This window comes from Globicephala melas, chromosome 3 (assembly GCF_963455315.2).
Source record: "Globicephala melas chromosome 3, mGloMel1.2, whole genome shotgun sequence".
NCBI lineage: Eukaryota > Metazoa > Chordata > Mammalia > Artiodactyla > Delphinidae > Globicephala > Globicephala melas.
In genome coordinates, this window is record NC_083316.1 from 160,116,045 (window position 1) to 160,128,952 (window position 12,908).

The 12,908-nt window shown below is 47.2% G+C and overlaps 1 protein-coding gene across 2 annotated transcripts in view; it reads left to right on the forward strand.

Moving 5' to 3' along the window:
- The window catches only part of UPF1 (UPF1 RNA helicase and ATPase), a 36,228-nt gene that overhangs the window by 2,451 nt on the left and 20,869 nt on the right, over positions 1-12,908 (forward strand). For both annotated transcript variants that reach the window (XM_030880047.2, XM_030880048.2), the window contains exon 2: positions 11,723-11,865. In XM_030880047.2, the coding sequence (XP_030735907.1) occupies positions 11,723-11,865 (143 nt within the window). The remainder of the gene's footprint in view (positions 1-11,722; positions 11,866-12,908) is intronic.

Consider the following 12,908-nt stretch of genomic DNA (forward strand, 5'->3'; position numbering starts at 1 on the left):
GGCTCACGGGCTTAGTTGCTCCGCGGCATGTGGGATCTTCCCGGACCAGGGCTCGAACCCATGTCCCCTACATTGGCAGGCGGATTCTTAACCACTGCGCCACCAGGGAAGTCCCTGGGCTTCTCTTCTGAGTGCCTTTTGATTTTATCTTATTGGATGAGTGGCTGTGGATTGTCAAGTGCTGGGCAACCACTTTTGTTTCACAGCTTTACCGAGGTAGAATTCACATACCATACACTTCACCCATTCAAAGTGTGCAATTCAGTGACTTCAGTACATTCAGAGTTGTGCAGCCACCACCACAGTCGATTTTAGGACATTTTCATCACCATAAAAAGAAGCCCTGCACCCCTTAGCCTGTCAGTCCTCCCTTCTCTAACCCCAGGCAGCCACTAATCTTTCTATCTCTGGATTTATGTACTCTGGACATTTCATATAAATAGACATATAGTATGTGGTCTTTTGTTCTTTTACTGAGCATGTTTTCAGGGTTCATCTATGTTGTGGCATGTATCTGCTCCATTCCTTATTATGACTGAATGATATTCCACAGCACAGACAGACCACATTTTGTTTATCCACTTACCTGTTGGTGGACATTTGAGTTGTTTTTGTTTTTAGCTGTTATGGAAAATGCTGCTGTGAACATCTGTGTAGAGGTTTCTGTGTGGACGTAAGCCTTCAGTGAAATTGGTGGGTGGTATGGTAACAACTGCCTGTTGCTTTTTCGGGTGCTGCCAGACTGCTTTCCGGTGTGTAGCCACTTTTGATATCAGTCTTGACTGCCAGTTTTGCACAGTTGGTTTTATCTGAAAGTTTGTTGAGGTAACACATGTGTGTCTTGGCCAGGGTGGGAGAATGGCAGGCAGAGGTGACTCCTGCTGAGCTCTGAGTTGGTTCCAATGACACTTGTTTTCTTGTTTATTATTTGAAACTGATATTTATCAAAGCCCTGACAGGTGTCCTTAAGATAAAGGGACAGTTTTCTTTTGGGTATTTGACCCTTTCCTGGCCCCTTCCCCTGCCCCTCAAAGGGCAGGGAAAGGTAATTTTGGAAGTCCTTTGCATGATAGCTGGTATTACAGACCTTCTGGTCTGCCTAGTTGGAATATTTCCCCTTGACTGTTGCTACCATTGTGTTTCCTCCAAACATTGGAATTATGGTGAAAATCTTAAGAGTTGGGAACACTGCCAAACAAAAAAAAGGAAATGAACCATTGATACAGCCAGCAACATGGATGTATCTTCAAATAATTCCAGTGAGTGAAAGATGCACTTAAAAAAGAGTATATACTCTTTGATTCTGTTCATATAAAACTCTAGAAAGTGCTAGGTAACCTACAGTGACAGAAGGCAGATCAGTGGTTGTGGGGAGGGGAGGAAAGGAGAGAGGGATGGCAAAGGCACGAGGAGACTGAGGGTGATGGATGTGTTTGTTACCTTTATTGATGGATTCACCGGTGTTTATGTACATTGATGTGTGTCAATTTATAAAATTATAAAGAACTGCTACCTACTCTTCAAAACCTGCTGCCTTCAGAAGTCAGGGAAGGCTGTTCCAGCATATCCTTGATTGTCCAGGTAAACAGATCATCTTCTGCTTCCTGGCCCTCAGCTTATGGTGAGGAGTGAGTTCCATATAGTTCCGGGGTTCCTAAAAGTGGTGAGTTTAAAATTTGAGTCAGCCCTTTTTTGTTCCGTGAACACTCAGTACAGCTGTGACATAAGTACGCCTTGAGAAAATTGGAGATGAGATGCTGCTAACCTCGCAGGAGCTCTGGCATGTGTTCTACCTGTACTTTCCTCTTATTGGATTTCTGGCGTTTGGTTCCAAACCCCTGAAAGGGAGGGCTTACGTGTCAGTTACTGCTTAATAAGCGAAATAACTCCTAACTCTATTTACCCAATTAGTTTTGTTACCCAGATTCAGCATGATTGGGGGGAAAAGGTAACACTAATATAATACCAATATTAACAGCAGAACAAAGTTCTCTATCAATCTAGCTCCCACAACCAAAAAAGAGAGGCATCTTTCTAATAGCTTTACTGGGCTTCCCTGGTGGTGCAGTGGTTTAGAATCCACCTGCCAATGCAGGGGACACGGGTTCGAGCCCTGGTCCGGGATGATCCCACATGTCGCAGAGCAACTAAGCCCGTGTGCCATAACTACTGAGCCTGTGCTCTAGAGCCCGTGAGCCGCAACTACTGAGCCCGCGTGCCTAGAGCCCGTGCACTGCAACGAGGGAAGCCACTGCAGTGAGAAGCCTGTGCACCGCAATGAAGAGTAACCCCCGGTCGCCGCAGGTAGAGAAAGCCCGTGCAGAGCAATGAAGACCCAGTGCAGCCAAAAAAAAAGTAATAATAAAATAAATAAATGATAGCTTTACTGAGGTATGGTCATATACCAGGGTCCTCTTGTTTGTTTGTTTTTTTATAATTTTTACAATTTCACACACCTTGATCTGGGTCATAGATATAAGCAGGTAAGACATACTTTTTTTTTTTTTTTTTTTGGCTTTGCCAAGCAGCTTGCAGGATCTTAGTTCCCCGACCAGGGACTGAACCCGGGCCCCTGGCATTGGAAGCACGGAGTCCTAACCACTAGACCGCCAGGCAGTTCCCGAGGCCTCTTGTTTTTAAGTGTTCAATTCAGTGTTTTGTGTTTTTTTTTGTAAATTTACTGGGCTGTGTAGCCATCCCAACAGTCACTCACTGTCCTGAGTTCTCTTTCATGCCACCTTTCCTTTCCTCTTCTATTTTTGCTCCTTCTAATCTTGGTAGTTTCTTGTTAAAGCTCTAAGGTAGGGAGATCGGGTGACCCCGTGCTTCCCATTCCAGGTCACACACTGGGGAGATGTGGTGCCTCGTGTGCTAGGTAGGTTCTGTGCTGGTGTTCAGAGGTAGGAGCTGAGGCCTGGCCACACTGCTCATGTGGTGAGCCTGGGAGCCCTCATGTGTCTGTTCACGTTTTGTTTTGTTCCCTCTGCACAGACTCTCAGGCTGACCTCCTCAGCCTGGTTCTCAATGCCCGTCCTCTCAGTACTTCTGTTTCACTGTCTTGCTGTGCTTGGGGAGGGCTGACTCCCACTGGGAGTCAAAGTGAGTCCTTTGCCAACTGCAGCTGCTTTGTTAGAAATGGCAGGTGCTGCCCAGTCTGCAGTTGACCCTGGGGACAGTGAGGGTCCAGAGGAGGGAAAGGGGAAAAAGCCTTTGTGAGTGGTGGTCCTTGAGTTGTTCAGGAAGTGCACCCTGAACAACTTGGGCACAGGGCTTGGCATGGAGGGAAAAGGGCTGTTGTCCACGACGAGGGGCTCGGGCTGGATCCTGGAGCCTTGTGTTGCTGCTGAGGGGTGCCGTGACCTCCCTTGAGAGGAAGGGCCCTTAGGTGGCAGGGAGACCTGGCAGAGTTTGGCTGAGGCTAGAAGGGGAGCTCAGGCAGAGAGCGCTGGGGTCAGATGTGTGCCCTCAGGTGCGCACATGTGTGAACTACCACAGTACCAGGTGGCCACTCCTCCTCAGGCACATGCTCGTCACTGTGCTGAGCACCCCGTTGTCCTCGAGTCCTCATAACTCCTCTAGAGCAGGCGTGAGTTCTTTTCTGATGGTTTACATCAGGGCCCGGGACCCCCTGGGCTGAGGCAGGGCTCCCCTTGGATGGGAGGTGTGAGTAGGGGGTCAGCAGACCTTTGGAGGTGCTGCCCCGAGAGCTGGGTGAGAGGCCTTGCAGGAGGGAGAGGCCCCACCAGAGCGCTGTGCGCAGGGGCTGGAGGGGCAGATTGTGGGCAGTGGCTCTCAACTGAGGGGCAGTTGTGGTGGTTAGCGTGGTAGGGGTGGTCTTTTGGTGGTATAGGACAGTCCAGCTCACAGAGAAGGGCCAAGATGACCATTGTGTTCAGTGGGACCCAGAGCAGAATGTGGCCTGGGAGGTGCAGAGGGGGCAGTGAGTCGGGCCGGGTCTTTAGTGCTCCCTTTTCCAAGTCTTATGGGGCCCCAGTCTTGGGGGGCTTTGAACTCTTCTTGCCGGAAGAGCTTTCCTTGAGGGCAAAATCCTACTTCCTCTGATAAACAACAGGAATGCCGGGTCCTGGGATCCCATGGCTGGCATAGGGTCCTTGTGCCTTTTTATGTGTGTTGGTCCACTAGCAGCTTGCAAGTTGGACAACTGAGCCGGGTTTCTCAGGATCCCTGTGGACTGTTGCCAGGACGGCTTCTAGACAGTACAGTTGATTTAGGCTGCCTGCTGAGCTGTGAGTAGCCCTTTGTCATGACTGAGGATAGCACCTTTGTATCTACCCTAGCTCCTCGCATAGCTCAGCTGCCAGGGCTGACAGTGAAGCTGGAGGGGTTGCTTGCCTCATCCCGAGGCAGAAGCCATTTGGTACAAGCTGTGCTCATCTTCCATCACTCCTTTCAAGTGCATGGCTCTGCAGAGCTAACACAGATTCCAGGCAGCCACCTTGTCCACCTGTATTGTGTAAAAATGTTTATTAGGAATTCTCTCGTGTATAAGTAGATAAAGCAAATCCTGCCCATCTGTCTTCTTGATTTGATGGTTGTGAAGATTTTCTTTTCTCTCTTTTTTCTTTTTCTTTGCTGAAGTGTTTTAAAGCAAATCCAACTTGTCATTTCACTCTTCTGAGGTTGAGCCATATGAGTTAGTGATACTCAACCATTTAGACTTATGCTATTTAGAATGCATTTCTAAAAACATGAAAAGGGCATCTTTCCTTCATAGCCGTACTGCTGTGGTCAGACAAACAGCACCAACAGTAGTTTTTCAGGATCATCTAATATTGAATACATGGGGCTTCCCTTTCTCCACAGTCAGATTATTTACCTGGTCCGGATCCCTGTGAGGTCTAGCGTTAACGTGATTGATTGTCACGTCTCCAGCCCTGCTCTTCTGGGCAGCCCCTCCCTCTTCTTTTCATGCCACTGAGCCAGGATCCGGTCCAGGTCATTGTCCTGTGAGGTGTCCTGCCTTCTGGACTGAACCTCTCCTCACAGCCTGGCTTCTCCCTGCAGGTGTGGGTGGATTCCATGTCAGTCTGTGAGCTCCTTTGCGAGTGGCTGACCCCAGAGCTGGGCAGGCAGGGGCAGCACAGGGTGAGCTGCAGACACCCCAAACAGGTCGAGGATGTTCTTGAGCTTTGAAATGAACGGCAGGGGTGGACTTGGCATTTGGTCAAAACAAGGGTCTACTGAAAAGAGGGAGGCAGGTAGAACTCCTTTAACCCAGAGCTCAGGGACTGCTGTGTTGGGTGGGACCATGTGAAGTTCCCTTCATTGTAGGTCAAAAATGGTCAAATCTCAACAATTTCTTGTGGTTAAAACTAATGGATTAAAGAAGGCTAAGAGATTACATCACAAATAATGTGTAATTGTTAACTGGGTCTTGGATTTAAAAAACTGTAAAGGACATTATTAGAACATTGGGAAAATGTGTATATGTGTATTAGATATCAGTATTACATCAGCATTATTCCCGAGTGTGATGTTTATATTGTGGTTGTGTGGAGAAAGCCCTTGTCCTGGGACCTATGATTCTGAAATGGATCAGGAACAGAAAAGTATGTGTGTGTGTGAACACATGTGTGCATATGTGTGCGGAGCAAGAGAGGGAGAGAGCAAATGTGGCAAAATGTGAGTGGCTGGTGGATCCAGATGGTGGGTGTGTGGGTCATTCATTCTCTGTAGTTTTGAAACTTTTTCAAAAGCTGAGGGAGAGCGGATCTTCTGTTAGCCTTTTCCTGAGGCAGGGCTCAGAGACCTGGTAGTTCCTCTCTGCCTCAGGTCACCTGAGGGAAAGGCGATTTCCCACTCGTTCTTTTTTATTTAAGTTGTGGAAGAAAAGAATAAATGATGAGTCATTTTACATCTCAACCTTATATTTTGATTGAGAAGATATGTTCATTTAGCTAACACTGTGAGAGCCTCCTGGGGTGTGGGCTCAGTTCTAGGTGCGGGGGTCAGAGCAGGGAGCAGGACCGGCAGAGCTGGCCCCACTGGTGCCCCTCAGATAGGGTCAGGGGAGGCCTCCCTAGGAGGTGCCCTGTGGACTGGGACTGAAGGACCAGGAGCCATCTGTGTAGAAGCCAGGGGGATAGTGAGTGCAAAGGCCCTGGGACATTGGCATAGTCGGGGATTGAGGGACAGGAATGTCTATTTCATGCTGAGTGGTATGACGCTTATGAGGTTTGGGGTAAAAATTTATGGTCTAAAAGTTCTTACCAGCACAGTTAGTGGTAATTTTTGAACTGATGTGCTTTTCCTTTGTGGGGAAGTGGCCTCTCTTCCTGCTGTTCTGAGGTGCACTGAGTTCTGCAGTGGGTCGTAAGAAACTCTCTGGGCAGAAAACCTCTGCAAGACCTTGATCAGCTCAGCAGCTCATAGATGGACTTCAATAATGAGTGTCCAGAGCAGGGGTGGAGGGAGAACTGTTTCCTTCGCTTTCTAGACCCAGTGACACGGTGCCTGGGAATGGGCTTGGTGCCAGGGGTGCGGGGAGGACTTTCCCTTCTTGAGCCCAGCAGGACCCAGGAGTCCTGGCTGGAGCTGATGGGTTGATAACCTCAGTCCTGTGCCAGACAAGGACACTCCCCTCCCTTCTTCCATTACGTCGCCTGGCTTGGATTGTGGGCCTTCTCTGTGCCAGGCACTGTTTAGTGCTTTAACTCATTTAATTATAGTTGCTAAGGTCAAATGTATTTTTGAAGTTAATGTTTATCTTAAAACTTTCCAGAAAGTAGAGGGAGAAATTAACAAGCCAGCTATAGAAGTCTGTGTTGTGGTCAGGTCACAGCTGGGCAGGAGTGGGGCTGGGCAGGGGTTGGACAAGTGCATGTGGTGTGTAGGTGTGCGTAAGTACTTGTGAGGAGGGACAAACCCACGCCCCCCAGCCACACAGCTACAGGGCCTACTGGGGAATCCGGACTCCTCTCTCTCTAGTCTCCCTGCCTTCAGTGGGGGGTGAGGGAGAATCCATCTGACCTTGTGTTGTGTCGGTATTGTATTGTCTCTTGAGAGTTCCTAGAGCAGGTCCTAGAACGGACTTAGATTTCCTGCTCCTTATTAAACCCGAAGGGGTATGAGTGATGCAGAGAAAGGGTCGTCACATGGTTGGTCAGGCTCTGTTAAGAGCCTCACACATTCCTGATGTGCCCTCTGCTGGTTCACTCTTCCCTCTGTGAGGGGAGATGAAGTGTGGGATCTGAGGCCTGGATGAAGCAAGAGTGGGTGGAATGAAGGCACCTGGTGTCACGCATGTGTCCGTATTACTCCACATACTAATTTTTATGTTTCAGGAAAGTAAAGATTCACATATCACTAAGGGTATTTCTTTACACATAAAAGTTTATACAACCTGATGAGACATTTTAAGAGTTCTTCTAGACTAGGAGTTAGCAAGCATTTTCTTTCTTTTTTTTTAAATTAACCATTTTTTATTTTATTTTAAAAATTATTTATTTATTTATTTATTTTGGCACGGGCTTCTCTAAGGCGTGCCATCTTAGTTGCGGTATATGGGATCTTAGTTCCCTGACCAGGGATCGAACCTGGGCCCCCTGCATTGGGATCGTGGAGTCTTAACCACTGGACCACCAGGGAAGTCCCCCAACCGTGTTTTAAATTGAAGTATAGGTAATTTACAATATTGTGTTAGTTTCAGGTATACAGCAGAATGATTCAGTTATATATATATTCTTTTTCAGATTCTTTTCCATTATAGGTTATTACAAGATATTGAATGTAGCACCCTATACTGTAGGTCCCTGTTGTTTTATCGATTTTATAGTAGCAGGGTGTATATGTCAATTTCAAACTCCTAATTAACATCCCCCCATCAGTCCCTTTGGTAACCATAAGTTTTTCTATAGTTGTGAGTCCATTTCTGTTTTGAAAATAAGTTCATTTGTTTCATTTTTTTTAGATTTCACATGCAAGTGATATTGTGATATTTGTCTTTCTCTGTCTGACTTCACTTAATAAGTGACTTCACTTAATATGATAATATGATATGTCCATCCATGTTGCTGCAAATGACATTATTTCATTCTTTTTTATGGCTGAGTCATATTCCATTTTATGTATATGTACCACATCTTCTTACACATTCCTCTGTCGATGGACATTTAGGCTCCTTCCATGTCTTGGCTGTTGTAAATAGTGCTGCTGTGAACATTGGGGTGCATGTACATTTCGAATTAGAGTTTTCTTCGGATATATGCCCAGGAGTGGGATTGCTGGGTCATATGGTAGTTCTATTTTTAGTTTCTTGAGGAACCTCCATACTGTTCTCCATAGTGGCTGCACCAATTTACATTCCCACCAACAACAAAGGAGAGTTCCTTTTTCTCCACGCCCTCTCCAGCATTTATTGTTTGTAGACTTTTTAATCATGGCCATTCTGACTGGTGTGAGGTGATACCTCGTAGTTTTGGCTTGCATTTCTCTAATAATTAGCAAATATTGCGTGTTTTGTCATGTACCTGTTGACCATCTGTATGTCTTCTTTGGAGAAATGTCAGCCAGCATTTCCTTCAAGTGCTAGGTAGTACGTTCTAGGCTTTGTGGGACAAGAAGCAAATACCTACTATTAGGTATTTCATCCAACCATTTAAAAACGTAAATACCATCCTGAGCCTGAGATTGTGGCCCACACCCTCTCAGCCCTCCCCTATAGCATGATATATGTGGCTCTTTCACTGCCATGAAGTGAAATCCAGGTACCATAATCTGGCCACACACTTTCAGAAAACAAACATGTGTGTGCTGAGGCAGTCACACTGAGAGGTGTCTTGGTCCCTTGTCGGCAGCCTCATCCCAGTATTGCCGCTGCATGTGTCAGGAGAAGTGTTGCCAAAAGGAAAGGTAACTTTTTGAAGTAGTAACTTGCTATCAAAATTTCAAACAAAGGGGACTTCCCTGGTGGTCCAGTGGGTAAGACTCCATGCTCCCAATGCAGGGGGCCCAGGTTCGATCCCTGGTCGGGGAACTAAGAGTCTGCCCGCATGCTGCAACTGAGAAGTCCGCATGCTGTAGCTAAGAAGTCTGCTTGCCGCAGCTAAGGATCCCACATGCCCATGTGCCGCAACTAAGACCTAGTGCAGCCTAAATAAATAAATAAATGTTTAAAATATTTTCAAACAAAGCACAACAAAAAATTTAACAACCTGATTAAAAATGGGCAAAGTAGGGCTTCCCTGGTGGTGCAGTGGTTGAGAGTCCACCTGCTGATGCAGGGGACTCGGGTTCGTGCCCTGGTACGGGAAGATCCCACATGCCGCGAAGCGGCTGGGCGCGTGAGCCATGGCCACTGAGCCTGTGCGTCCGGAGCCTGTGCTCTGCGGCGGGAGAGGCCACAACGGTGAGAGGCCCGCGTACCACAAAAAAAAAAAAAAGGCAAAGTACTTGACTAGACCTTTCTCCAAAGAAGATACCCAAATGGCCAACAGGCATAGGAAAAGATATTTAGCATCATTATAATCCAGGTTGTGTCAATCAAAACCACAATGAGATACCACCTCACACCCATTAGGATGGCTACTATCAACAACCAACAGAAAAATCACACGTGTTGGCAAGGATGTAGAGAAATTAGGACCCTTGTGCACTACTGGTGGGTGGGAATATAAAATAGTGTAGGTGCTGTGGAAAACAGTATGGCAATTCCTCAAAAAGTTAAAGATAGAATAATTATATGATTCAGCAACTTCACTTCTGGGTATATACCCCAAAGAATTGAAAACAGGGACTTGAAGAGATACTCGTACTCCATGTTCATAGCAACATCATTCACAGCAGCCAGAAGGTGGAAGCAACCCAAGTATTCACTGACTGATGAATGGATAAACAAAATGTTGTGTGTCCATACAATGGAATATTATTCAGCCTTGAAAAAGGAGGAAATTCTGACACAGTTAGGACATAGATGAACCTTGAGCACATTATGCTAAGTGAAATAAGTCAGTCACAAAAGGGCAAATACCGCATGATTCCACTTATGTGAGGTCCCTACAGTAGTCAGATTCATAGAAACAAAGTAGAATGGAGGTTGCCAGGGGCTGAGGGAGGGGGAATGGACAGTTTCAGTTTGAGAAGATGAGAAAGTTCTGGAGATGGATGATGGTAGTGGTTGCACAACCATGTGAATGTACTTAACGCCACAGAACCACTTACAATTTTTTTAAAAAGGAGGTCAGGGATTTACAAAGAGGTGCTTGTGATGATGTTAATAATACTGTCTTCATTACATTAAAATCCAAAAGTTAATACTGATTTTTCATTTAAAAAAAAAACCTTCCCCCAAACAAAGCATACAGTCTTCTTGCATTTAACCTGATTGTTGCCTTCTGAAAAAATGTTGGGACTTCCCTGGTGGTCCAGTGGTTAAGACTTCGCCTTCCAGGGCAGAGGGTGTGGGCTTGATCCCTTGTTGGGGAGCTAAGATCCCACATGCCTGGTGGCCAAAAAAACAGAACATAAAACAGAAGCAATATTGTAACAAATTCAATAAAGACTTTAAAAATGGTCCACATCAAAAAAATCTTAAGAAAAAAAGATAGTATATTAAAGTGGTGGCAGACACAGTGAAATGGGGTTCTGATCTGGCTGAGACCATTGCAGAGACACGTGTTCCTGTAATGGGTTCTTGGCTTCCTTGACAACCTGAATGCACCTTTGGAGTTTCTGGGATGCCCCCCCCCTCAGGAGACCCGTTGTCCTTAGGCCCATATAGGTGACTGGAGCAGTGGACAGGGACTGGCCTGAGCCGACCCCGCATGGCGTGGGTGTGGGTTTTGGTTTCCCAGCTCTGCGTGGCAGGCCAGTGTCTGATCCCGTCTCACAGCTCAGAGAAACCTGGTGCCTGCCCTGGGGCTCCTGTCACTCCTTCCCGTCTTTCATCGCATGATGCTTCCACTGCTTGACCCAGCCTTTTGTGGGCTGTGGCCCGTGGGGACCATGATGAGGACTGTTGGCTGCTGTCTGAGGAGGCAGTTCCAACGGGGGCAGCATTAGGAGCACCTGTTTCCCTCGGACAAGCTGAGTCTGTGCACTCGTGAATGGATGTGTGAGCTCAGCAGAGGTGCCTGTGAAATTCATCGCTTAGTTATTTAAAGTTGCCTATTTGTATGTTTTTGCTGTTATGACATATAAAGGGTACATTTAGTAAGATTGTGTCCTGAAACTGGAAGATTATCCTAACATTCAATTTCTAATTCATAATTAAGAAGGGCTGCCTTCTGGAGAGGGGAACTGACAGTGAAGGAAGTATGTGGACTAACGAGAGAACTGCATTCCCACATCTGCAGGGGTCACAACCTTTACTTCTGGTGCTTAGGCTTTAAAGGAGGAGGACCCTTGTGCAGCTGTCTGCAGGGGGGGACCATATCTGGTTTGTAAAAAGTCATCTTGCTTCTTGTGGCCCTCAGCTTCCTGCTTGTAGTCATGGCGCTATGGCTAGATGGGGTTGGGCCTGGGTGTGCAGGTGGCAGGGCGGATGACCTCAGCCACCTGTGCCCTGTTTTTGGCCAGGTAGGTTTGATAGGGAAGAGGAGAGTATGAAAAGTCAAATCAGAAGACGCTGAACTGTTGCACAGTAGAGAGCAGGCCAGTGCTTCACGGGAAGGTTGCCATGACTGCTCATATGGGGAGAAGCCATGTGCCTGGGCTGAGGCCCGGAAGCTGCAGTCTTTCATGGTGACGCTGCCTTCTGCCATAGGTCGGTGGGCCTGAGGGCATCCTGCAGAACGGGGCCGTGGATGACAGCGTGGCCAAGACTAGCCAGTTGTTGGCCGAGTTGAACTTCGAAGAAGATGAGGAAGATACCTATTACACGAAGGATCTCCCCATACATGCCTGCAGGTGAGCACCTTCAGCGGAGGAGAGGACTCGCCTCCCAGAGCATCCACATTCTATATGCATTTGCTAACTTTACAGAGGCCCCTCTAAGACCATGGACTGTGACACTTGGAAACACTGTCCTTGGGAATAAGGAGGTTGCTCAAGCCTTTATACACACATAAGTCCCTATTACTGGGCAGGCGAATGGGATCAGCACCCTCTGTCATCCCTGATTCTCCCAGCTGGAGGGGGAAAGGTTCCCCTTCTCTGCTTTCCTCAGGCCCTTGGGTTGTTACCCGGTACCTGCCCCACTCACGTATCAGAAAGAACTCATCACATGGGGTGAGCATTTGGAGGGTAATAGAGCAGCTAAGATTTCTCTTACAAAGAGATCACTGTAGGCTTCTTTAAAACATCTGCCTCCTTGTTGCATGGAAGATTCCTGAAAAATTGGAAGTGAGTAGTCAGTGGATAGACCTGCGTGTTGACCAAATTTGGAATTCTTATCTAGAGGAGGACCCACCCCTTGTGTTTGGACTTACTCTTGCTTTTTTGTTACACGCACATGAGGAAATTGAGACCAAAAGAGGTGAAATAATCTTGCTCAGGGCACCCCGCCAGGCAGGGCAGTGGGCCTGGGCCTCTACTCAGCTCTGCCTGCCCCTTGGGCACGCTGCCCCTCTGAGGTCTGCACCCATCACGGGACAGAGGGCCGCTCTTTTCCCTGCTTGGTGGGCACACTTTTTTACTTTGTTGGCTCTTTGTTCACTCTCATTTACAGTACATTTTTACATATGTATTCGCGTTCCTGTTATGTACCAAATATGCCTGTGAAGTGGTCCTGGTGAAGCTGCAGGTCGTTAAAGTCTGCACACCCCGTCACACTCCTGCCGTCCGTGGGGAGTGGAGTAGGGAGAGCCCCCTGGCGTGAGGTGTTGAAGGGAAGGTTCTTGGCCAGAGGACATTCTCATTTGAGACTTGAGTCTTGGCTTCATCCACATACAGAACTCTGTGGAGAGCCAATATTTTTGTTTTTGGTGTGTTGATTTTCAGAAAAGGGAGGC